At 39.1% G+C, this 26466-nt stretch overlaps 1 protein-coding gene across 2 annotated transcripts in view; it reads right to left on the bottom strand.

Annotated features, from left to right (window-relative positions):
* PRKG1 (protein kinase cGMP-dependent 1) overlaps positions 1-26466 on the bottom strand; it is a 1169747-nt gene that overhangs the window by 700932 nt on the left and 442349 nt on the right. For both annotated transcript variants that reach the window (XM_036265967.1, XM_036265966.1), the window contains exon 3: positions 25029-25142. In XM_036265967.1, the coding sequence (XP_036121860.1) occupies positions 25029-25142 (114 nt within the window). The remainder of the gene's footprint in view (positions 1-25028; positions 25143-26466) is intronic.

The raw sequence follows: 26466 nt of genomic DNA, 5'->3' as shown, positions 1-26466 counted from the left end.
CCTAGGTCTAACACTTATGATGAGTGTAGTCTTGGGCAAGTCCTTTAATATCTCTGTGCTTCAGTTTTCTCACCTTAAAAAATAAGGGCAATAGCAATCCTTACCTCTTTGATTTCTGTAGTATATGAGATAATGTGGAAAATGTCTTACAACAGTGCCTGGAAGATCGAAAACATTATGTAAGTATAACTCTTATTGTTATAATTGTTTTTAAAAATTTAAATTTGCCCTGAAAAATTTGAGAAAATAGATTGGTCTGACTGTTCTCCCTTCTCCCCACCTATTATCCCAATAATAATAGGAACTGAGAGCATTTTTCATAAAGTTAGGCAAAAAAAATAATAATAATAAGTCAAAATGTATACTAAAAGTAATAAGCTTAGCCTGGCCAGTGTGGTCCAGTGGATTGAGCTCATCCCATGGACTGAGAGGGCCTGGTTGGATTCCTGGTCAGGGCACATGTCCTGGTTGTTGGTTAGATCCCCAGTAAGGGTTGTACAGGAGGCACCCCATCGAAGTGTCTCTCTCACTTGGATGGTTTTCTCTCTCTCTCTCTTCCACTCTCTCTAAAAAATTAATAAAACCATATTTTAAAAAAAGTAATAAGCTTACTAATTTAAGTGGAGAGACCAGGAGAATAAAGAACAGACATTTCAAAAGATGTTAAGAAATATAAATATGATGGAGAACTATCATGTTTTTTATTGAAAATGTTTTAATTTTGTTACTTGTCATGGAGCTGGTAGTTCTTTTAGTGGAACAACTCGATTAATCTTTGATCAAGTCTAGGACAGCTGGAATACCTCAGTTTGGATTCAGAAATCTTTCAGTATCATCTTCTGTGCAATTCCTCAATCTGATTTGCTCAAATATGAAGTAGCTACTTTGTGTTTCTGAGATAGAAAACTTAAGTAAAATGTTATGAAAGTTCTTGGGTTATAATTTAAACAAATACCATCAAAGTATTTCTAATAATTTTATCTCAAAATAAAGCATTGATTTCTTTCTTTCACTAAATAAACATAAATACACATTCTGGACTAGTTTATTAAATAGGTTGCTAATTATTTATCAGTGTAAGAGTGATTTTGGTTAGAGAAAATTCTAAAAATAATATGAAAATAATTTAATCATCAACAATTTTACACAAAATTAACATTTTGGTGTATTTATTTTAAGTGACCCTATATATTTTCTGCATTTTATTTATTAATATATGTTTTAGTATATAGCTTTTCTTTCATGTCAAACACTCTGCAAGGAATTGAATATGATGTTATACTTAATATACTAAAATGACATCTTTAGTTTAAAAGTTTAATACATTTATATAAATTATGTTTATATAAAACAGCTGAATACCTGTCAGATAATGTCCTGTTGTGATATTTTTCCTGCATTTTAAATGTTTCTGCAAAGCATCTGTATACAGATTATTTCCCTAGACTAGGTTTCTAGAAGTGGAGTTTCGGAATCAGACGGTCTGGATACATTTATGCTTCTATCTAGACACGTTTAACCCAAATGCTTTCCTAAAAAAATATCATTTTATACTCCCACCAACATATAGTTCATACGGCACCAACACAGTCATGAACCTCTTTTTCAGGATGATCTATGAAAACTGGGCAGTATTTTCCTTGACTTCTTTTCAGACTATTCTGAAGCTTGAACAGTCTCATCTACTTATCACAAGTGACAGGCTAGTTAGCCTCTTTAGTCCTCAAATTCTTCACTGGTATTAAAAATATATTAATGTGAAAATGAAAACATGATACAGGTGCTTTGAGGATTATATAATAAAATACTGAACACAGGGCCTGACAAAGAGAAATACTTACAAATATTGAGGACACGAGGACACTGAATGATTCTTGAATCCTCTCTGCATCATCATCTTAATTTGGGGTTCTATATTTAAACCGTGCAACAAATTTCACTTTGGTTACTTCATTATAGTACATACTAAATATGTATTAGTAAATGTAGAAAACTAAACATCCATCATGCAACGATCACAAATGTGGAACAACTGGAAGAGTTGCTACACAATTCATATGTGTTTTTACATTAGAATCAAAGAAATAATAAAGAAAGTCCTCTTTGCTATAAATATAACCTTGTTCAGATGTGTCAGAGACTCTAATGGGAATTCTGGCTCAAGGCCAGAGGAAATACTGATGTAATCCTGCCTGGATATGAGACAGAGCAGCCTAACCAATTGTTTCTTCTTGTCCAGGAATCAAAAGGATCACTTGTACAGGAAGAATACGTACACTTCAATCACTCTTGGGGGAAAAGTTCCAGTGACCATCACTAACAGTGGGCCAAATGGTAGTAGCAGGGGCAGAGGTGATCTATGAGCCCGTAGTAAGTTGACCAGTAATAAATGGCATTAGAACTTTTCTTAATCAAGTGGAAATGAGTAAGCAGCTATTGAATATTTTCCAAATCCTTACTTACTATAGCTCTTCATTTCATCATGCCATTACTTTCACCTGAATTATTTTTTTAAATTTATCTTTATTGTTGAAAGTATTATAGATGTCCCTCCTTTATCCCCCATTGACACCCCCCCCCCCCCCCCCGCGCTACCATTACCACACTATTGTCTGTGTCCACTGATGATGCATATATGTTCTTTGGTTTACCAATTCCTACCCCTCCTCCTCCCTTTCAAGCATCATCCAGTTTTATTCCCTACACTCCCATCCCATCCCCCTAACCATCACCGTACATGCACTAATTTAGTCTTCACAGTGTTTCAGATAGCTCTTTCGATAAAAATCAAATTCAACAAATGTCATTTCCCTATTTAAAGTCCATTGGCTCTCAGAGAAAAAGAATTCTATAAGTCTAACAATTTAGCACCACGGTTTTTAAACTTTCATCTGAGCAGAAGCAACTGGAGGGCCAGTTAAATCAGTTTCTGAATCACTAGGTTTGGGGTGGGGCCTGAGAATCTGCATTTCTAATAAACTCCCAGGTAATGTTAATGCTGCTGATTGGGGAAACACACTTTGAGAACCAGAGATGGGGCAATTTTTGCCTACCACAGTGCCTCATTGCTCAACACAGTGTCCTTCAAGTTCTAAACTGTTCTAGTTCCCCAGATTCATCATGTCCTTTCTGGTCTGTGTGTTCTGCATATGCTGATTTTTCTACCTGGCATGCTTACCCCATCGGCCTGCAGGTTACCACTGTGCTCTCTTCTGTGTCCTGTGATAGCATGCACATCCTTCTCCAAGAATGCACCCTTAGCACATTGTGCTGCAATTGCCATGTCATTTACACTCTATGGTGAGGTCCTTGGAGGCTAGTTGTCTCTTACCTCTGTGTATCCAGCGCCTAGCAAAATGCCTGACACATGATAGAAGGCATTCAAATGTGTTTTCAGTGAATGTTGGTAACTGGATCAGGTACAATGCCTCTACTACCTTGGCAGCTTGCCAATGACAATCTTTTTTTCCTTTTAATTCTACTTCCCTTCTGTGACTAGTGGGAAAGCCCTAGAGGTCAGGGGCCCATGTGCTTGTTGTCTGGGACAGACACAAAAGCTGGAAAGTCCGCATCCCTCTAGAAGCAGTAGAGAGAGAACCTGCAAAGGATGAGTTAGAGGAAGAATGCAGCCTGAAGCTCTTAGAGAACCAGAGAAAGGTGAAGCCAGGTCTAAGCTACAGAGAGCCTCGTGTGGGGACGCCAGGCAAATGTTTCATTCTCTAGTTTATCGAGATGATGTGTGTGTATGTGTTTAAATTTTTAATGCCACATAGCTTTCGTCTAATCACACTGTCGGTATTGGATAGGAAATTCAAAGATTAGAATCCTTGCTAAACGCATCAAGGCATGAATTATATTTCAACCCGAAGTGAAAGTCTGCACAAACAGCATCTAGCAGTGAAAAAAAGATGTCAAAAATCAACTGCGAAGCTGGCTTACAGTGCTGTCATCAACCAAATAAAATACTTCCACTTCAATTACATTCAGAACGAAAATTTAGTTCCTGGGATGTAATGAGTTTTTCACACTGCCAATGCTAAAAACTTTTTATTAAAATGTCTTTCTACTGTTATATTGATTTAGCATGTACTGAAAACCTCTTAAAGGGCAATAGTTAGGAACAAAACCTTGTAGTCCATTTAAAAATCTGTGGTAACCAGTATACATGTAGAGAACTCTAATGTTATATGCATACTTCAACCTCCATTTATTAATGAAGGATCACTAACTATAAGAATACATTTTGAGAAAAGCAGGCGTACTACTGTCAATATTTTATACGTTTAGGCTGGGCCGGGCCTGCAGGTCACCTAGGTCAACCAGAGCTGATTGGCATTTGTTCTGTATTATTAATACCTGGCAGAAAACTGGTGCTCAATAAATGTAGCTGAACTAAAGGGAAAGCTATTTGTCAGGTTTTACAATTATATTACTATGGTAGAGATATTCAGCTTTTTCTGATTCATTACCTCCCTGAAGTCCCCAAATATTAGAAATGGAAATAAATCAAATAACTCAAATGATTTCCTTTATTATAGGATATTCACGATGACTGCTGTAATGTGATTTCTAATTTGTTTCCAGTTATACTGCTTTTATTTGGCGGTGATAGGCTCTCAGACATCATATAACACTCAGTCATGAGCTCAACTGTCAAGGAAGTTTCTGGCTTAGCTTTTCCCCATTGGTGAGTCAAATACCTCAACATCATTTAACATTAGTCTGAACCGTTTGCAGTCAGGTCTGGTTCTATTAGAAGCGAGTCACTAAGTCCAGCCTATACTCAAGGGAGAAAATTGTACCAGGGTGTAAACGTCAGGAGTCAGGGATCATCGGGAGCCACGCTGACCTCGGCTAGCACAGCTCCACATCTTGTCGCCAGTTCCTACTAATTCCTACTTTATGTCAATATGTTAATGTTTATTTTATTTGACACTGGGGTTTATACTTATAAAGTACAAATCTATGCCCAGCTGGTGTGGCTCAGTGGTTGAGCATCAACCCATGATCCAAAAGGTCGCCGGTTCAATTCCCGGTCAGGGCACATGTCCGAGTTATCGGCCTGACCCCATTGAGGGGCATGCAGGAGGCCGCCAATCAATGTTCTCTCTCATTGACCTTTATATTTCTGTCTCTCCTTTCCTCTCTCTAAAATCAAGAAAGAAAAATCATTTAAAAAATAAAGTACAAATTTATATTTCCAGATGCTTATATATTAATATGAAATAACAAAAAGAAAATCCCTCTTCCTCTGCAAAAAAAAAACTAAAAACATCCCCAAACTTCAAATCTCCTGATAAATTATAATTCCCTCTAATAGAAAGATGTCATTTTAAAATCATAATTTGTAAATGTAGCCTCATTTTAAAATCTACAAGGTATAGGATTTTAGAACTTTTAACATTTAGTTCAAATTTTAAGTATTCTAAAGTTTTAAAATATGATTTCAACAGGTATTACTCATTTGACATATTTGTAAAGTTTGTATAGTTTTAACTTTATATTTTGCTTTTTCCTTTCAACCTACTAAACCAAGTTATCGATGCATTTACTCATTGCATCTAGTAAATGCTTTTTAACATTCTCTCAAGATATAGTCATGCACTTTAACAAACATGGGGAAGAGGTAGAAGCCTTGTGTTGATCTGAATATTAATTGGAATATAAAGACATGTTACCCCTTAAAGAATAATATTTTGCAGGAAAAACAACCACCTCATTATAAAATTTAAGAATTACAGAGTGACAAAATAGTGAGTACTGGTGAATTGAGTTCAAGGATTTAGAAGGTGAAGTCATTTTGGTAAAGAAGCATGAAATTGTTTGAAGCCAATGGGCCTTAAATTGTTGATGGTGTCAAAATATATTAAGTAAGTTTGATAGTTTCTTAATCAGTATTGACTTAAAGCTTAAAGAAACTTGAAGCTTAGCTAGTTCTTAAAGAAAAGGCTCAAACAATACAGGATAGATTCCTTTTCTCAAAAAAGATATTTCAATTTTGAGATTACTCAAAAAAAACCAAGGAGGGCTATTCACAGGTAGTCATTCTAAGGCCTAAATAAATAAGATAAAATAAAACGCCAGCCTTCAATCAAACCCCCAACAAAACATAATGTATTTTTAAATGATATACTTGAGAGTTAAAAACCAAGGGAGACACTTTGGGGAGGGATGCAAGAAATCAGAGGGATAGGCTGATCATGAGGGTAATTGACATGTATGTAAAAGGAAGAGATGAAAAGAGACTTCTGGGTCTCATGAGAATGATTGTTTATAGGGAATCTGGGGACAGCCTGTCTTGCAGGGCATTATAACAGGTGTGAATAGCTGCTACCAATGTAAGTTGACACTGTCAGCAGGCTGCTGTGCAATACAAGAGCACATCTGGGATGTAACACACACACACACACACGTCTTCTCTTTTCCTTAAGGCATGAGAAAAGTGTAAACATAGTTCAAATCAGTCTTGAAAGGAAGAAAAAGTATCCCTATGCCCACTTTGTTTCCCAAGACACCTTTTTTACAACTCACATAATGTACACAAAATCATAACAAAAGCAAACGACGTCATATAACATGCCCCGATATTTATTTAGTGACAATTCAAAATTTTCATCGAGCCTCGCACATAGATGCTTAGGAAACTTGCCTCCCTTGAACAACAACTTTAATCAGTTTTTATTATACCGGGGAATTTGTATGTGGGCTGTCATTCTTCGTAATATAATTTTCTTATTGTTTATTTAAGAATCTATACACTGAGTAAGGCTTGTGAAACTAAGCTGTGAAGCAATCTAATTATTTCCAAGATCTGGTACACAGGCGCTTACTGCAAATGAGTTCTGTCTAACCATCTTCATGGAAAGATTTGTTATTCAAAACAAGAAAATCCTCAAGGCAGGAACCTTGGTTGTCCACTAATCCTGTGAGTCATTCCAAGTAGTTTATTTCCAATAATCGGAACCCCAAAGGAAATGTTCCAGATGTTTATCAGTGCAACTATGGTCAACCAAGAATATAGAGGATAACCATGGCACTATTTCCCCTTTATTAAAAACAAAACTAACACCTATTAAGGTGGCTAATTATATGGCAAAAAATGCACCTCAATATTAAGGGAGTCGATTTCACTATAAACCTTGAGTGAAAGGCACATATTGAATTTTCCATTTGTCTAAGGAAACTGTTGACGCTATTTCTTAATAATATGGAACAGCATTAAGCTCAATTTCCTAATACCAAAAAGCTGACTATGACTTTCTGTACAAAGTAAAAAAAAAAAAAAAAAGTACAGGTATTACAATTAAGATTTGAAAACATTCTTTTGTTTAGGGGATTCAGGGGCCCTACATTCATAGTGCCTGTGCCCAACTTTCCAGGATTCATTCATAGGGAAACACTGTATTAAGCAATGAGTCTCATGCAGGGGTTTTTAGCTACAAGGTGCTCAAAACTTTGAAGTCAATAGAATACACATTAAAAATATTATCAATTAAAACATGTGATTTCTGTCTGAGAATCTAGAGAGTAGATGGCCTTTATATAAAAACAATGGTTTGCGTGCAGAGATTGCAAATAGACCTCAGGGGAAAGGGTACTGGCTTGGGAACATGTTATTCCCTATAAAGAAGCACCAACAAGGCAAGTCCAGGTTGACCATATTACTGACTTCAGTTTCAGGCCATGGCCTAGTTCAAATAAAGGTTTTCTCTTCTTTTTTTTTTTTTTAATCCTCACCTGAGGACTTTTTCCATTTTTTGTACAGATAGAGTGGGAGGGAGAGAGAGAGGAAGAGAGAGAGAGAAACATCGATGCGAAAGGGACACATCGAGTGGCTGCCACCCGCACGACCATCCAGGGCCGGGGGCAAACTGCAACCGAGGTACATGCCCTTAGCGGGAACCGAACCCGGGTCTCTCTGGACCGCAGGCAGATGCTCTAACCGCTGAGCCAAACCGGCCAGGGCAGGTTTTCTATCATTACCACATTCAGCCAGTTCACCCATCAGAATTATTCTGACCTGATTTCATGCATCAACAATATTTTCAGAGTCACAAGTAGAGTAAAATGAAAACAAAGCTTAGGGATGTAATTATTTTACAGTTACGCCTCCTTCATTTTCATGAGTCAGAAAGTAGTCTTGCTGATAAATCTGCTTAGATTATTAATTTCCCAAATTAGCTAATCACCAAGATGTGACAGGTAACCCTTTAAAGGTACTGTTAAAACTTGTGTATAAATGAAAACATTATCATGGTGTCTACAGATAGTTCCTTCAGGCTGTTTAAGACTCTGCCAAGAGTATTATAAAGCCACAAGACGTAGTAATGAAAAGTCCAAACACATCATCATTATGAAATCTTCATGGCTGAATCTCAAGAACAAAAATGACCAAACCAAACTGAAACAGACCCACAGGCACAGAGAGCAGATTGGTAGTTGCCAAAGAGGAGGAGGGTTGGGGGACTGGGTAGGAGAGGTGAAGGAATTAAGAAGTACAAATTGGTCATTTCGGAATATTCACAGGGATGTAAATCACAACGTAGGAAATACAGTTAATAATATTGAGATAACTATGTATTGTACCAGGTGGATACTGATAATATCCAGGGAGAAGACTTTGTAAAGTATATGATTGTCTAACTAGTATGCCGTACACCTGAAACCAATACAAAATAAGAATGTCATCCAGCGGTGTGGCTCAGTGGTTGAATGTTGACCCATGCACCAAGAGGTCGCCAGTTCAGTTCCCAGTCAGGGCACATGCCCAGGTTGTGGACCTGATCCCCAGTGGGGGGCATGCAGGAGGTAGCCAGTTGATGTTCTCTCTCATTGATGTTTTTATCTCTCTCTCCCTCTCTTTCTCAAATCAATAAAGGGGGGGGGGGGAAGAATGTCAACTGTAATTGAAAACAAGAATTTTAAAGAAATCTTCATGGTTTAGTTGCAGGAATGTCACCCTCTGTGACAGTATTTCAGCTTCTAAGAACCCAGTGTCTTTAAAGTCTGTCATAAATTTAATTCTTCATTCCATGAGTATCTTCTCCAGACCTCAGGCAGTTCAACACAAGTTTCCTAAGAAATGTGGGAATATGTAAAGTGGAAATGTGGGAAAAGTAGGTTAAGGCATTGTCTAGACCTATAAAGACCTGACAGCTTATTGGAGGAGATGTTACTACAATTGAGAATGAGAGATGAACAAGGAAGGGATTAGTAAAAAAGGAGAAGGAAATTGAGGCATGCATTCAATAGGCAGAAATTAGAAAGATATTTATAAATGGAAGGTTTTCTCAATGCAAATAATACCCATCATAAAAGTACCCAAACAAAAGAGCTTCCAGGAACCTTAAAAATGCATGGCTCAAGTTATAGGATAATTAAGATGGTTACGCTGGTGTGAGAAGCCATCCCACAAACCAGCCACTGATTTCACACTTGTATCTACATGTAACACTACATGTAACAACATATAGGACCTTATTTAAGCCTCATGGAATAGACCTTATTGTCCCTGTTTTACAAATAAGGAAACTAAAACATAGAGACGTTAAGTAACTTGCTAAGACCCAAGGTAAAGTCAGCATTTAACCCACTGGGGTGGACTTGAGGCTTTACCCCACCACCAGGCTATCTTGCCTAGGGGAGACATGGGAGGTTGAAGCTCCCGCTGGGGAGCTCTGTAGGTTATACTGGGGAGTTGAACTGAGTTCTACATCCAGAAAGGAATGACGTGAACTTGGTACCCATGTCCTGGGTAGATGTAAGGGGAAAGAGGCTAGAGGCCCGTTACCCTACAAGGGAAAAGGAAAGTCCTCGTGCAGATGAGCCAGTGGCAGCCTGGGTAAGGAGGAGGTGATGGAGCTGATGGACACACAACTCCACTGTTCACTTAGGTGCTTTTTTAGATTCTCCTTCAGAATGTGTGTCTCTCTCTCTCTCTTCTGTCCCTTTTATCTACCTAGTGCTCTGTAAAAAAGAAAAGTGCAAATAGTTATTGAATATCTCTGTTCAATACTGCATATTGTTTATTTAATTACATAGTGATTCCTTTTAGAAATTCAGATTCACGTGAGTTAAATAACTAGTTTACGGTAAATACACGAGCAACAGAGCTGACTTTCAAACTTGCACCATAGGACCAAAGTTCAAGATCACAGCTACTTCGCTGTGGCCAAATCCAAAAGACTCTTAGCCACTGGACTTCGACATTTTCTGTTAGATCCCAGGGAAGTGACCATAGCTGTAACACCATCATTCTGTTATTACTGTAATTAGCCATATAATATTATAAAGGAAAAAAAGCAAAGGGACATCAGACATTAAGCATGGTCACCTGGGAAGCTTCACCAAGAAGCTACAGCTTCACACACCCCAGGGAATCTCAGCATGGTCCCTACCAGGGGATTAACACCACTCCCTAACCCGCTCTGGTCCTGAACCGTCAGGGGAGCAGGAGGAGATAAGGACATAGCAACAAATCTGGGTGGGCAGGGGAGGTGCTCACCTTGTCAGTCTAGCCTGGGAACAATGGACTGGCTAGGGGATGGGCCCCATCAGAAGCATCTTGGAAGGTTAATTGGTTAGTTTGAAGAAGCTCCTGTAAACATCCCCAAAGAGTCCCCTCTCTCTACTCTTTTCCCCACTTGCTCTCTCTTGCTTGGTGACCAACATTTGCCCCTCACTCACCTCTTCTCTCTCTACAGCCATGTGGCCTTACATGGCTGCGTGGCCCACGGCCCTGGGGACCCCACATGCAGTGGACTGTAGCTGGGAACACAAGCTAATCTAGACAGATGCTAGACTGAACTACGCTTTAATATGGAACAGGAATTCTGGGCACTGGCTTTACTTCTGGCCCTGCTGAAGATAAGATTGGACATTTCTATGGCAGAATAGCTGAAGACAGGAACTTGGAAGGGAACCCCCTTAATTTTACATCATTGATAAAGCTTTCCATGAACCCCCATCCTCCAGATGGGGAGGTCATGAAATTCTTATTCCCATGGCACCGCAACAACTCCACCTCCACCTCGGATAATTCTACTTCAAAAGATGATGTTTGAAGAACTACAAAAGCACTATGGAAAATATACTTAGGATAAAATTTTAATTACAAGCCCAAATTATAAGCCTAACATGAATAAGTTATACTTTTGAAGGGCCAAAGTGGATCGAAACCTCCTACTGATGAAAGAAGGTCGAGGATTACTCTAAATCATTACGGAATAACTTGCTTAAGAACACCTTTTGAGCCCTGGCTGGTTTGGCTCATTGGTTAGAGTGTCAGCCCACGGACCAAAGAGTCACGGGTTTGATTCCGGTCAAGGGCACGTACCTCGGTTGCGGTTCATCCCTGGCCCTGGTCGGGGTAGTGTGGGAGGCAGCCAGTCAATGTGTCTCTCTCAAGTCGATGTTTCTCTCTCTCTCCCTCCCATTCTATCTGTAGATAAATAGAAAAATATCCTCAGGAGAGGATTAAAATAAATACATTTAAAGAAAGAACACCTTTTCTAAAAAAAAAAAAAAAATGTTTATCGGAAGGCAACTTATCTGTACTGTGGCTATCAGTTTATAAAGTTCATCCTAAAATTTGAAAACTATTCATGGAGTTTACAACATGGACTAACACATTTTCCCAAATATTAACAACTGAGAATCAGTTTATACAAAAACTTGAACTTAGCTCACCCAAATACCATACATTTATGTCTCAATGACTCATCTGGAAAAGAACTCTAGTGCCCACTTAACTAAAGCTGAGATGTTAATGCCAGGGTTGCAGATGAATCAAGCTTGCCAACATTTAATTTTTTAAAAAAGATGCTGCTGAGCAATTTAAATCAATCACCAGAATCATTCCATAAATTTTAATCTACCAGTGACTTAACTAAATAAAACTCCAAGTCCTAAAACAGAGTGCCAGAATGTCTTTGTCAACTTGGGGATCAACGTCAAATTCAAATGCTCCGAATCCGTGCCAAGTCAACCGCCAGATAACAATGACTGTTGAACGTACCTGTAGAAAGATAGCAATTTCCTCACCACTACTTGCTACTCCAATTTAATCAGCCCTGTTAACAAAGGGCATGCATAACAGTTTCTAATTCAAAATATTCATGAAACATGAATAGTAAATATTAATAGTCTAGTTCAAGTTATTAAGTTGCATGGACCAAGGAGTACAAGCAGATCAAGAACAGAAAAACACAAACCAGAGCAGTTTTTAATAGCAAAAAGTGAACAGAAAACAATTGGAAGAAGAGAAGAAACAATAACGTCACCATTCGAGTGTCAAGCTCAAAGGGAGAACGGAAACAAAATCCACCTACCCTGACCCCAAATGAAACCTTAGGAACAACAGAAGCACATGCCAACCACACACAAAGGATTATGGTGAAGCCTGTGCCTTAAAAAAAGAAGCGGTGTGATCTTACCTGTCAAACAATTCAGAGAAAGAAGAAAATGCAAAATGTTCAAAAGCATTCTTTCTAGGTAGCGGGGTATGAAGGATTTAAAAATCTTTATGTGTATGTATTTTCTAAATGTTGTTTTTATGATCAAAATATATGAAACAAATTTAAAAGGGCATGCTAAATGAATTCAAGGGAGTATGTATTAGGAAAAAAAGTCAATACAGAAAAATCTTCCTGTTGCTTTTATAATTATCTGCTATTGTTTATGGCCTAATCCATTCTGATTGAAAAACACCAAGCACAAGTAGGAGATTCAGAGAATGAGTAAGTAAAAGGTTACATCTTTCATTTAGCTTTTTCTCTGTCTCTCTTTTCAAATCTAAGACTCAGAGAGTATATTTGGATCTAATTTTAAAAAGTCCCAAACATCTAGAGCTCATTTCCATTTTTATGAGTCCTAAAACTAATTATAGACAAAGGCACTTAATTCTTGATGCCTAAGGTCTCTTCCAACTCCAATGGAAGTTTCAGATATTCAGAAACTCTATTTTGAAAGTCTTGACAGTCTTAAACTTCACGTATTACATTCGGTGCTGCACATAGTGCGGGGCATTTCACCGTGGTGAGAACCTCAGTTTCTGCATTTTCAGCAGCTCAGTTCGTGTTATGCTCAAGCTTCATGGATACCTTTTGTTGTCTTTATGCCAATTGTTATATCTCTGCCTATAAGTAGTAAATGACAGTGAAAGGCAATGAATACGAGCATTTCAACAACTTAGGGTAACTGTAATTTTGCGTAAACCAGGAATTGCTAACTTCAAAGATACATGAAAAGCCAAGGCTTTGGCCAGAGTATAGGAACTTGAATCTTCAGGCGGGGGATGTGTGGGGGGAATTTCATTATTTTTATGAGAATTGTGACTACCACCAAGGTCTTTATCCAGAGAGAACGTGGTAAGTACAGAAGAGATTAATGTTCTTTCCTAAGGCAATCACAGGAGACAATAAATTGGACACTAGAAGTTTGGAATTTCCAGGCTGCTTCTTAACATAAAAACTATAGGTGTCATTTGTCTGAAATTACTACTTTGGAAATACTTGACATCTTAAAGTCATGCCCAATAGCTATCTATTCTTAATTTGTCCGACACCTTGGTACACCAGGCACCTGCTTGGAGCTGTGCACACAGGCCCCCCAGACAAACCTCATGGACGTGCTGAGAATGCTGCCCAAGAGGGATGTATGTCAACAGGACTTTGGCCCACATGGTCCAAAGTGCTGCCTCCCAGCAGAGGTACTGCAGTGGAATGCCCAGCCCGCAGGAGCTGATCACTGTCCCCAGTACCCTTACCTGCAGTTGGGTTTTGATGTGTTTCTTGCTCCAGTTCTTTTTAAGTACACATCTGACCCAACTTTGTTAGTAATGACTGTGGTGAAAGAAGTGTCTCTTCAGATCTGGGGTCCTTTGAAGGTACTTCAGCCCCTGGAATATGGCCCATTTTCTTTCCTGTATTTCTCTACCTATGGGTTTCACATTGTGCTCTGGGCTCCTCAGTGTTACTTCTCAGGTTCTGCAAGTAATGACGGTCCCAACGGCCCACAGAATCCTTTCGTGCTTTTGTACTTTCAGTAGCGATGACACAGCTACTGTGCAGAACAGGAAGCGTAGACGGAATGCGTTCCATGCTGGTTTCTGCACTAAGCCTTCCTGAGGCATTTCCTCATTTCATCTTTGCACCGTCCTAAGGCAGGTCCTGACCCTTCAAAGGTAAAAACTGAGGCCCAGGAACATTAAGTTATTTAACCAAGAGCACATAGCTAGGAAGTGGCAGAGACTGTGAACCCAGGCCAGATGATTCCAGACCCCCTACTCTGAACGCCTCTACTCTTTCATCCTGACACAAGCCAATCTCGATTTCCCCGCAGAGCCCGGCCATGCCAGTCCAGAGGGACTTCTCCCTCCCTCAAAAATCCCTCTGTTCTCTACACCTCTGGTTTGCCCCCAGTTCCTTATTCTTTCTGTCTTTATCCTGTATCTCTAACTAGATTATAAGCATCCCGGGTGTTTAGCAGTGCCTCGCAAGGACTGGGCATGAGTCTAGAAAACCCTCGATGAAAGACAGCACAGATCTGAAGGTGGACCTTCAGCTGTCACCTGCCGGATTGTCTTACTGGGCACTGTCAAGGAGAACGGCATAGTTTAGGAACCCAGATGTACGACCTTAAGGACGTTTCTTTAGCTCAGTTGTCTTTCTTGTGTGATTATTGTTATCAATCCCCATGGTGCAGGACCACGGTGAAGATAGAGGTGCTACACATAGCCACTTGTAAGTCTGTAAAGGTAGTTTATAAAAAAAATTACTAGCACTTTGATACTCAAAGTAACCTTGTATTCAACTAGAGCAGTGGTTTTCAAACTGACCGGAACTAAAACATACCATAGAAGAACTTAACCCAGGGGCAGGAGTGAGAAGCATCGACTAGGAAGGAAACGCAGGGCCACCGGATGGGGCTCCTGGAGGCTGCTGTGACCAGAAAAGGCTGTTCTTGCACAGGTCACACACAGAAGCACTCCAGACGATTTCTTGGAAATAAAGCAAAAATAATTCAGTTATAAATACAGTTTGAGCAACACTGTTTGATCCCACTTAGAAAACTACAGACAACAGTGCTTTCAAGTCAATAAAGTTGTTCTGTTACATGTGGGAGGAATTATGAGGGTGTAACGTGTGAATTATTATTAGTAAGGCAGACTGTCCTTTAGAAAAAACAAGGAGTAAAGAACACCTCGCCGTAGAAGATACTGCTCAGCTTCCCAAGCTCATACCATTCCTTGACCCCTTTCTCCCTTCCTTTCTGAAAAGTCACGCCTGGCTTTCTATAACTATTGTCACATTCACAGTGGAAATTAGATTCCTCCAGACCCCGGCAGATTAGCTCGCTCCCTTCATTACCTGGGGCTCAGACCTCTCCCTATCTCAGTTCCAAGAAGTTCCCATTTTTCTCAGTGACTACATTTCATGATGTTTTCTATTCTTCTAATTGTCAGATGCTAAGATACATGCATCCATCTAGGACTGCCTGGACACTCGCTATGAATTAGATCAATGACCACCTATTCTTCTAATTATCAGATGCTAAGATACATGCATCTTTCTAGGACTGCCTGGACACTCGCTATGAATTAGATCAATGACCACCTATTCTTCTAATTATCAGATGCTAAGATACATGCATCCATCTAGGACTGCCTGGACACTCGCTATGAATTAAGTCAATGACCACCTATACTGACTATAAGGACCTTTTGTACTATCGGTTTAATAAATTGGATGTTGCCCACCCATGCAGAACATTCCACCTGTTCAGACATCACCAGTTCCGTTGTGCGCTTACAGGTCCGTCCGCATTTTTCAGCTCATCCAAACCACACTCATGACCATGAAAAAGAACAACATCAAATGACATTTCTTCTTTGTTCTATTTCCCTGTCAATATCTTGGCCATCAAATTCAATCATTCTAAGTTATTCTTGTTAACAACATGGCCCAGCAGCCCATGATTTTTAATTTCTTCCTTCTCCCTCAACCTGTTCTCCTAATTTTACTTCTCACTAATCTTCAAGAGAATATGTTAATAATCTATAGGGTGATGTACTCTTCCACTAACGCTATTTCACTCCTTAAAAGAAAAAAAATGCAACTTGTCTTAAATATATCTGCTCAATAGCTATAAAATAACAAGGAAAAAACTACAACGACACTAAGAGTAATATTAATTATTTTAATGTCTTTCTTTTTAAATACTTCAGTAAAGACCATTCAATGTATGGGGGAGTGTGCTGTATGGAGGTTTATCTATACCTGCGCTACAGCTAAGTAGTTCTCAAACTTAAGATGCATCAGAATCCTCTAAAGAGCTATTTTTACTTCAGAGATCACTGTGACCCACCCCCAAACTATCTAAATCAATAGAAGATGCCAGAGATTTTGCATCTCTAATTTTTTTTTCTTTATTGATTTTGAGAGAGAGAGAGAGGAAGGGAGAGGGAGAGAAAGAAACCATCAATGAGAGAGAACATCGACTGGCCGCCTCCTGCATGCTCCCCTCTGGGGATCAGGCCCACACCTGGGGCATGCGACCTGACCAGGAATCAAATCTGTGACCTCTTGGTGCATGGGTTGATGCTCAATCACTGAGCCACACTGGATGGGTGAGATTTTGCATTTCTAACAAGTGCCTAGGTGAGGTGATGCTGACTCTGTTCCAGGGACCACGCTTTGATAAACATTGTAGAAAACATTTGAGGTTCCCTGATCCATTGTTTAGGGGTTAGTATTCAGAATATATGGACCTTACTGAAGAGTCTACATATCTGGGGGGAGGAATGGAGGATGCTTATAACAAGAGCTTCAAATCCTACTACTGAAATGTGATTCAGAGGGTTTATAAATGAACTAGCATTAACACACTCCATAATCTGGGCCTCCATTTTTCATCTGGAAAATCATGGACAACACCTCTCTCACCTACTAGATTGGGATATTTTGAGGATCACTGTAGATGATGCATGGATGACAGGTTGTAAATTATAAAGCACTGTTACCATGATTACTTAGAAATTTATCCAGTCGACAAGGACATCCCATAAGAAAGTGGGTTTTCTCAGATTCACCAGTGAATTGCGGTGTTTATGTTTCCTCTAGTCGGAAAAAAATCACAGGGGTAAAAAAACAAACACACTTGTCATGACTCCATTTTTTTCTTTTCCTTTAATGAATTTGTTATGCAACAAAAATAAAAATATTTAAATTATTTTTCCTTCCCCATTCATTCAATGTTTTTGAATTGCTCTTTACATTTTTCATAATTCCTACTCTAAATTCACTAATAGATTTTGCAAAAAAAAAATATGTATAGCAACTTAGCAATGTCTCAAATGTTGCACTGTAAAATGTCATTGCATGAAACTCGTGTCTCAAATCATTGCAAAATTAGACCCTGCAACTGGTTCTGACTGCTTATGTCTCTAGGCTTTTAGCCTCTGATCTTCTCTTCTTTGTGTTACAGGATTTATCCTTTTGTAACAGATGTACTCAATGTGGGTCCATGTGCTACAATGAAAAGATTCTCTTTTTAAATGTAACATGCTGTATAGCTTATTTGTGAAAACCAAATCTTTCCTGATAAATAGGTCTATAGATGCATTTGTGATGGCAGCAACATAGCACAGTAGTTTCAAACTCATGGCTCTCCCTCTAACTGGCTGTGTGATATGGGACCAGTCATGTAACCACCCTGGTCTCAACTGCTTCAGCAATAAAACGGGAGGAACCCACTACCTATCCCCAAAGCTCCGAGCCTCATGTATGCCTCACAGCCTTCGAATACTATCTGTTCTTACTATTCAATCACTTTTGAGCATTCATTAGAAATCCATTACAATCCTTTAAAAAATAATTACAGAATATACAGTATCAACCTATGTTACTGCTTTGCTTTTTGCTCTTTCAATCAGCTCAGTAAATCTGAAAATCACCTCTTCAGGTCTTTGTGGGAAAATGACTAATTCTGCAGGATTAAAAAAAACAAAACAGCCCTGGCCGGTTTGGCTCAGCGGTTAGAGCGTCGGCCTGTGGTCCGGAGAGACCCGGGTTCGGTTCCCGCTAAGGGCACGTACCTTGGTTGCAGTTTGTCCCCGGCCCTGGTTGGGTCGTGTGGGTGGCAACCACTCGATGTGTCGCTTTCACGTCGATGTTTCTCTCTCTCTCTCTCCCACTCACTCTATCTGAACAAAATATCGAAAAATGTCCTCGGGTGAGGACAAAAAAAAAAAAAATAAATAAAAGATAAAAAAAAAAAAAAAAAACAAAACAAAACAAAAAAAACTGCTAAAAGAAATCAGCCATCCTTGCCTATTGTTCAGATTTACTATTAAATTATCCTTGAACCTTTAAAGAATAATAATGCCCCATAAGTTAAAGCCTGATTATTTTCTAGATATAGGAATACTCAAGGCACTCAGTGAGTGAGCAATTAAAGGAGGAAGGGAGAAAATAACTTATCTAATCTTAAGACTGAATTAAGTATTATTGTCTTCTCTTGACTGTGAGAGGCTTTTGTTTTGTTTTGTTTTGTTTTTCCCCAAGAAGCATTGCTAACAGATGCCTGTCTACCAGACCTCGTCAATATTGGACTCAAAACTTTTTTGGAAGCCGTTAAATATAAATCATAAATAAATTCTGTCTGTAACAGTTCCTATCAAGACTAGGGAAAAAGAACCATAAAAGTTAATTTGTAGCTTAATGCACTTAGACAATAAAGGAATGAGATTAAAGAATAATTTCTGTATATTCATTTGTTTACGTTGATCTGCTATGTGGCAACATTGGTACCTAGTGAATTGATTCCTTTATTAAAGAAATTTATTTCTCGGGGAATCCACAATTGGATTTATATTGCTAATTTCTCAGTCTTTTTTAATAGACAATTGTGATATAAAAAAAGAATTCTCTGAGAATATTGTCTAACCTGCCAAACAGGTACCTGCTTCCCCAAGATGCTGCTCTAACACGCTGTTTGCTTCATCGTCCAGAATGATGACAATTCCTGGGAAACCACTGGATTTTTTCTTCTCTAATCAGGGTCATGTTTCTAGTCCTCATCAACCTAAATTTATTTTGTGACTCCTCTCCCTTCAAGATCCTTGGCAGAAAGCATGCATTAGACTGGGCAAAAGCAAAACATGCATCTTTTTAATTTGCCTCCAGAAGGCAGAACAGAGGCCACTCGTTAGCACAGTTACCTCCTCTGCTTGTGTGTGTGGTACCCGAAGCGTGACAGCACCTGCTCATTAAAACCCCAGGTAGCAGCTGCATAGATAAGGATTGTTCATATTGCAGGCAAGCTTGTTCCATTTCCACATGTGAAAATAACTCTATAACAAAGATGATGCTTTATGGAACTCTATAATGATATTTCCCAAAAAGTGTCTGAATGCTTACTTTACTGATGTGGTCATCTCATGGAATTTACACAGTTTACCGTCACTATATAAGAGCTTCATCTATTATTTTTTTTCATTAACAATAAAATTGGCATTCATTTCTTTTGTTTCTTTACCAATAGAGAGCACTGTGTGCTGACCTTACAGGTATAGGATTACATTTATAGCACCTAGAGGTATGTGAGTAAGAAATTGTAGTTACCCGGCTGGTGTGGCTCAGTGATTGAGCATCGACCCATACACCAAGCGGTCGGTCGCTGGTTTGATTCCCGGTCAGGGCACATGCCCAGGTTGTGGGCCAAATCCCCAGTGGGGGGCATGCAGGAGGCGGCTATTTGATGTTCTCGCTCATCGATGTCTCTATCTCTCTCTCCCTCTCTCTCTAAAGATCAATAAAGAAAAAAAAATTAAAAAAAAATTTTTAGTCAAATCTGCCCTGAACCCCCATTTACCTTTTTTAGGTTTTAGATAGTTGGTGGTTTTTTCTGAGTCTGGTTGAATAATGTCCTCTTTGAAACAGAGCTACAAGGGAAGGCATACACCATCTCCATTGCACAGATCCACATTTATTTTCAAAACAAAAATAAACAGAAAAACACAAGTCTTTTAACTTTGTTCTGAAAATGTCAGTGACACAGTAAAATATCTTAGTAACTTTCCCCTCTACAAACATCCCAGAAAAGTCTCAATGTGGCAACCTGAGAGTATTGGGACTAAGGCAGAAACACATTTCCACCAGATGTTATGAAGTCATCAATTCGTCAGATTTCTTGTACAATGTTTACTTTCTTTCACGTTAGTACTGAAGTATTTTAATGCTGAGGAGTTTTAAAATCTGTGCTATACATAAGCTAAGGAGAAAGAATCACTCAGGTATTCTGTCCACGTCGATTCACACCCAGCATAGACCTACTTCGCAGCTAACTCTATGATGATCCTAAACGGGTATCCAACATTTTCCTACAGAGAGAGGGACCTTTCACTCTCGGGTTGTTATTGAAGTCTATTTGAATGAGACTGTTAGAAATACACTGCCTGAGGTTGGGGCATTGTGAGTTGAAATTCAAAGGCACAGGAATAGGCTTCAATTCAGTATCTTCGGGCAAAAACAACCAATTCATGAAGTTGAAGCAAAGAGCCATATGAGTCAAACCTCAAAAAAAACAGAAAATCCCTGTGTGGTTGTCAGAACTGGTTGAGGGAAATCCAGGTAAAACAAGACAACATGAAAGTCCCGTCAAACTCACACACAGGGTACGCATCACTGAACCCCTCTTCCATGGTAAGCTAAATGCCTTTTCCTTTCTAGTTTTAGGTTCCTGGGAACTAACTTTTCCACAGTTGTGATTTTAATTTATTTTTCCTTTATTGATTTTAGAAAGAGAGGAAATAGAAGGGAGAGAGAGATATAAACATCGATGAGAGAGAACATTGATTGAACGCCTCCTGCATGCCCCCATTGGGGATCGGGCCCACAGCCCGGGCATGGGTCCTCACCAGGAATCAAACTGGTGACCTCTTGGTGCATGGGTTGATGCTCAACCACTGAGCCACACCGGCCGGGCCACTGTTGTGATTTTAAAGAACTGGGGCCTAGAAACACAGTAAGAGGCCCGGGGTGAGTGTGAATTGACACTCAGCTGTGGGGGTAGTGAGCGTGAGATCTCATCCAGGGGTGACACGTTAGGGAATGTGATGACGCCTGGCTTCCAGGCATAGGAGTTGAGCAGCAGGGGTTCTCAAGGGGCATGTTAGGAATTCCTGTCCTCGTGGGGTTTGAAAATGGACGGCAGAGTTCTTCTTTGTGGAATACCAAAACATGTGGACACAACGGGAAATTCTAACAGCCCTGGAGACAGCAAGTGGTGTGGAAACCTAATAAAACAAACGACGTTCCCCTCCCTACGGCATCTGGCACATTTGTGATTGGACAGACACAAAGTGGCCATTTTCACATCACAGTTAATAAAGGAAACTTGAGCCTATTTAAATATGTTTTTTATTTATTTTATTGATCTTTTTAGAGAGAGAGAGATGGAAACATGGATGTGAGAGAGAAACATGGATCGGCTGCCTCCTGCAGGCCCCCTACTGGGGATCGAGTCTGCAACCTGCGCATGTGCCCTGACCAGGAATTGAACCAGGACCTCTTAGTCCATGGGAGGACGCTCAATCCACTGAGCACACTGGCCAGCAACTTCAGCCTATTTAAACTGTGAATAACCTCAGGATATTTGTTAGATTTTGTTTCCAATACTATGTTAATTTGATATTTTTTGTACCGAAATTCCTCAGGGGAAAATCAGTGGTGTTTTATAAGACAGTAGACTGTGAACATACATCTACATCATGCCATGCATGTTTTCTTTCCATAGAATTATAACTACTACTCGCCATAGAAAAGGAAAGACATCTTGTCATTTTTGACAACATGGATGGACCTTGAGTGAATTAGGATGAATGAAATAAGTCAGACAGAAAGAGAAATGTACTATATGATCTCACTTATATGTAGAATTTTTTTAAAAAAGAAATGTGTTCAAGTTCATAGATAGAGAGAAGAGGTTGGTGTTTACCAACAGGTGGGGGTGGGGGTGAATTTGGTGAAGGGGGTCAAAAGATACAAACTTCCAGGATTATAAAATAAGTCCTAGGACTGTAATAACATACTGCCTGACAGCTATAGTTATAATACTGTATTGCATATTTGAAAGTTGCTAAGATGGTAGATCTTAAAAGTTCTTATCACAAGAAAAAAAACTATATGTATGGTGACAGATGTTAGCTACACATTATGGTGATCATTTTGCAACATACACATAGAGCAAATCATCATGTTGTACACCTGAAACTAATATGCTGTTAAATGTCAATTATACCTCAATAAGAAAATACAACTATTTTTTTATATCCTAAGTTAAAGGAAACCCACAGGTGTTAGGATCAAATTTGTTAGAAGAAGTCACTGGAATTTATCTGTGGTCTGATATAATTTCAAAAAGTGTTGTCTTAAACAAGAAATGACTCATTTACATTGACGAGCTCTTTAAGGCCACCTGGAATTTAGTTACGACTGTGAAATTAAAAATGCATTAAAATTTCAGGCTAACCTAAAGAGAAAGAAAGTAGAAGAAAATCATCAACATTTTCAATCATAAAAGAAAGTGGATAGTGTTGGGGGAAAGGGAATCACAAGCTTATGTAAGTGAGAAAAAAAAGAGGCAGGACTGATAAGCTACTGGGTAAGAATGGCCACCTCCTCAGACTATAACACTCAAGTGGGTGAATCCATTTTCAAGGGTACTCCAAATGGTCATCACCGGCAAAGTGACAGTTAAGAAGAAATGGATAAGCGTCAACACAATCTTGAATCATGAGAAATGACTGGATCTATAAAGCCATATAAGGACATTTCAAAATATCACATGTAAAGAGTTTGATAGCATTGACGTTAGTCATTTGGTACAAGTAGCACCCACAATGGAATCTAATTAGATTTATAAAGTGATCAGCCTCGGGGTATAATTTAAACCTCAAGTAAAAATGGGTTTTAAGAGCTACAGTCATAAGGAAATCTCCCTGGATAGTGTAGGAGACAGGACAAAAAGGTCCTGAACAACAAGTAGTCATTGTTCACACATTATAGTTCTTAGACAACATTCAGAAGGAATCATTGTTAAGAGAGATTATTCCTTGCTCAGGTAGAAAATCTTCTCACCTATAAATTATATTTGCATAAATATATTCACACACCATAAATTTTAGGCTGTTTCTCAAATACAAACTCCATATCTTAAGTAGGCACTAGGAAGAAACCACACACGAACACACACACACACACACACACACACACACACACACAAAACAACTCTGAGTCTGTGTTAAAAAACATACTCCATGCCCGGCCAATGTGGCTCAGTGGTTGAGCACTGATCCATGCACCAAGAGGTCACCAGTTCAATTCCTGGTGGTCACAGCACATGCCCAGGTTGTGGGCCCAATCCCTAGTGGGGGCATGCAGGAGGCGACCATTCGATGTTCTCTGTCATTGGTGTTTCCATCTCTCCCCCTCCTTCCTTCTTCTCTAAAGTCAATAAAGGAAAAAAAAAAACATACTTCATCACTTCTTTCCATTATTAATGGATGTTTTGACCCTCAAAAGTTAGGATTATAACTTGCATTCAACACCCAGCTTCTCGCCACGTCAGATGCACAGTGTCTATTTAAATTTACCGAACAGAAGTACGACAGAGGCCAGTGCAGATTAATGCCATTTTCTAGGTACCTAATAAGACAGCTGATTTTTATGAAGAGAAGCATTCATCTTATAAAAAATAGGTCGCGCGCGGCTGGTGTGGCTCAGTGGTTGAGCATCGACCCACGCATCAAGAGGTCGCTGGTTCGATTCCCAGTCAGGGCACATGCCCAGGCTGTGGGCCTGATCCCCAGCCGCGGGGCATGCAGGAGGCAGCCAATTGATGTTCTCTCTCATCGATGTTTCTATCTCTCTCTCCCTCTCCCTTCCTCTCTCTCTAAAATCATTCTTAGGTCATTTACAACCCAAGTTCAATGTCACATTGTCAACCACTGCCATACTTTCTAAGTGAAACACACACACACACACACACACACACACACACACACACACACACACACACAGTCAGTGACAGCCAGATTAAACAAATTGATATTAGCAATGTCATGTTACCGACTGAATTTTTTAAAAAGTGACACAACCTAATCAAAGTAATTTGTGATTGCTACCGTCCACAGGATAACATGTCAGAACTTTTTGAACATGAAACACACATGTCTGCCTGAAGATAAAACGGGCTCCCACGGTTGGCATTTGTATTCAGCTCTGTTGGTTACACACTCATTATGTCCCGCAGTCATGAAGAAGGAGTACTTAAAACATCTTTTCCTCTCTAACTATTGCAGCTGCTTCTACCAAGCCATAAAAGTTGCTAGAGAAATCCTATATACACATATACGTAGAATTTGGGAAACAAGTTGCTTTATTGCCTTGATTTAAAATAAGCCCAATCAGTAGAAAAGAAAAATGCTATAATATTCAGCTTGATGAGCAGCTGAAGACAAGAATATACTCAGAAGAGTTTTAGAATTCAGGATATATCTCACTCGATGTTTGAATGAGATGTACATCTCTCCTCTTAATTTTTCTAAATCACTGAGCAAAGTGGCATTTCTGCGGGAAGTGTAACCCAAAATAGTAGATATGTAAAAATTATTTAAATATGATTCTGAGGCTTTAAAAGTAGAAGAAGAAAAGATGTCGCTCCTGTTTAATTTTAACTTATAAAATTATATCATTTTGTTAATGCCAATTTATACAAATTCTGGATTAAAAGGATACTTTTCATAAGTCAGCACTAAAACTTAAGTTTTGCAAAACTGATGAACAATCCTCCTTTAGTAATATATCAAAAGTAATCCTCTTTTTGAAATATATCGACTATATTTCAAAGCAAAAACGAAAATACAGATGAATAAAATTACAAAGATGAAATCAAGAGGTATGTTAATCAACACCTCCCAGGTCCAGGGATAAAAGACATTGAAAGTATCTGATAAATGAAAGTCTTACTCTTGACGGTCGCTGTCCGGGTACAGTTGTACAGGATAGCCAGCTCCCCGAACACTTTTCCTGGGCCCATGGTGCACAGCTTCACGCCTTCTTTCGTGACTTCAACCTTCCCATCTACAAAGAAGAAGGGAAAACGCATTATTTTTTTTTTTTTTTTTTTATCCTCACCCGAGGATATTTTTCCATTTTTTGTACAGATAGAGTGGGAGGGAGAGAGAGGAAGGGAGAGAGAGAGAGAAACATCGATGTGAAGGGACACATCGAGTGGCTGCCACCCGCACGACCAACCAGGGCCGGGGACAAACTGCAACCGAAGTACGTGCCCTTAGCGGGAACCGAACCCGGGTCTCTCTGTACCGCAGACTGACGCTTTAACCGCTGAGCCAAACTGGCCAGGGCGAAAACGCATTATTTTAAATCTCCTTCATGCTTCATTTTATGTGTTGCATTTTTCAATATGTAATGAGGAGTGCTAAGCTCATTTTTAAAAATGAAAAGCAGTTACCAATAAAAACAAAGTCATCATTGAGATGTAATGCAAAAAAATGAAATAAACAAATTAAGTAATCCATATCCTTTCTTAAATTCATCACTGATAAGATTTGACGTGAGACTGAAAGAAAAGCCCAGAAAGAGATGGAGACGGAAATGTAAACATATGAAATTACTCCGAATGTGATATTGGAAACCTAGCCTAATTCCAATTTTAATGTCATTTTGAATCTGAATAAAAAAATGAGTAAGTGGGTACCATTTTCTACAGCACTACCTGCTCGAGAATTCTCAGCTGAGTAAGGCAGCTATTCTGGAAAGAGAGATTACTTTGACCCTTGGGCATCATTTAGTTGTAGCTCATGGTATCTTTTATTTTTAAACATCTTATCTGACTAGAGCAAGACTATGTTATCTTCCTCCCAGCCCTGTGACAGGGACTGTACGGAAGAACAAACTACAAGGATTGACGGAAAGAAAGAGACACTGGGACTTGTTTATGCTCCACAGAGGACCTGGAAAACGAAATGTTAAAGGGGAAGAAAGCTAAAGAAACATTCTACACCAGATATACATTGTTGGCTGCAAGTAAGAAAAATGCTATTCATGGGGGAAATGAAAAAAATACATTTTAAAAAAAGTTATAGCTATGTACACAAAGAATTCTATCACCTCACACAAGGAGGGGAGAAACAGAAAGGTAACAATCTATTCTCACCTTCATCCTCCCATTGTATTATTTCTGCAAGTTACATATCCACAGTGTATAGGAGAAAAGGCTAATTCATAGGCTGGTGACGGAAAGGCACTAATGCTACCAAGTTTTTTTGCTAATGTCAGGCCTTCATGCATCAACTTCGCAATTGTCCCCTTCTCTGTGTGCTTCCTGTCATATTGAACTTTTTAGAGTTTTGGCTTTAAATGTACTCCCTCCATTTAAAAATCA

The sequence above is a fragment of the Molossus molossus genome, unplaced genomic scaffold, assembly GCF_014108415.1.
Source record: "Molossus molossus isolate mMolMol1 unplaced genomic scaffold, mMolMol1.p scaffold_m16_p_17, whole genome shotgun sequence".
Classification (NCBI taxonomy): domain Eukaryota; kingdom Metazoa; phylum Chordata; class Mammalia; order Chiroptera; family Molossidae; genus Molossus; species Molossus molossus.
The sequence above is the reverse complement of the archived record's forward strand: the minus strand, read 5'-3'. Positions and strand labels throughout refer to the sequence as shown.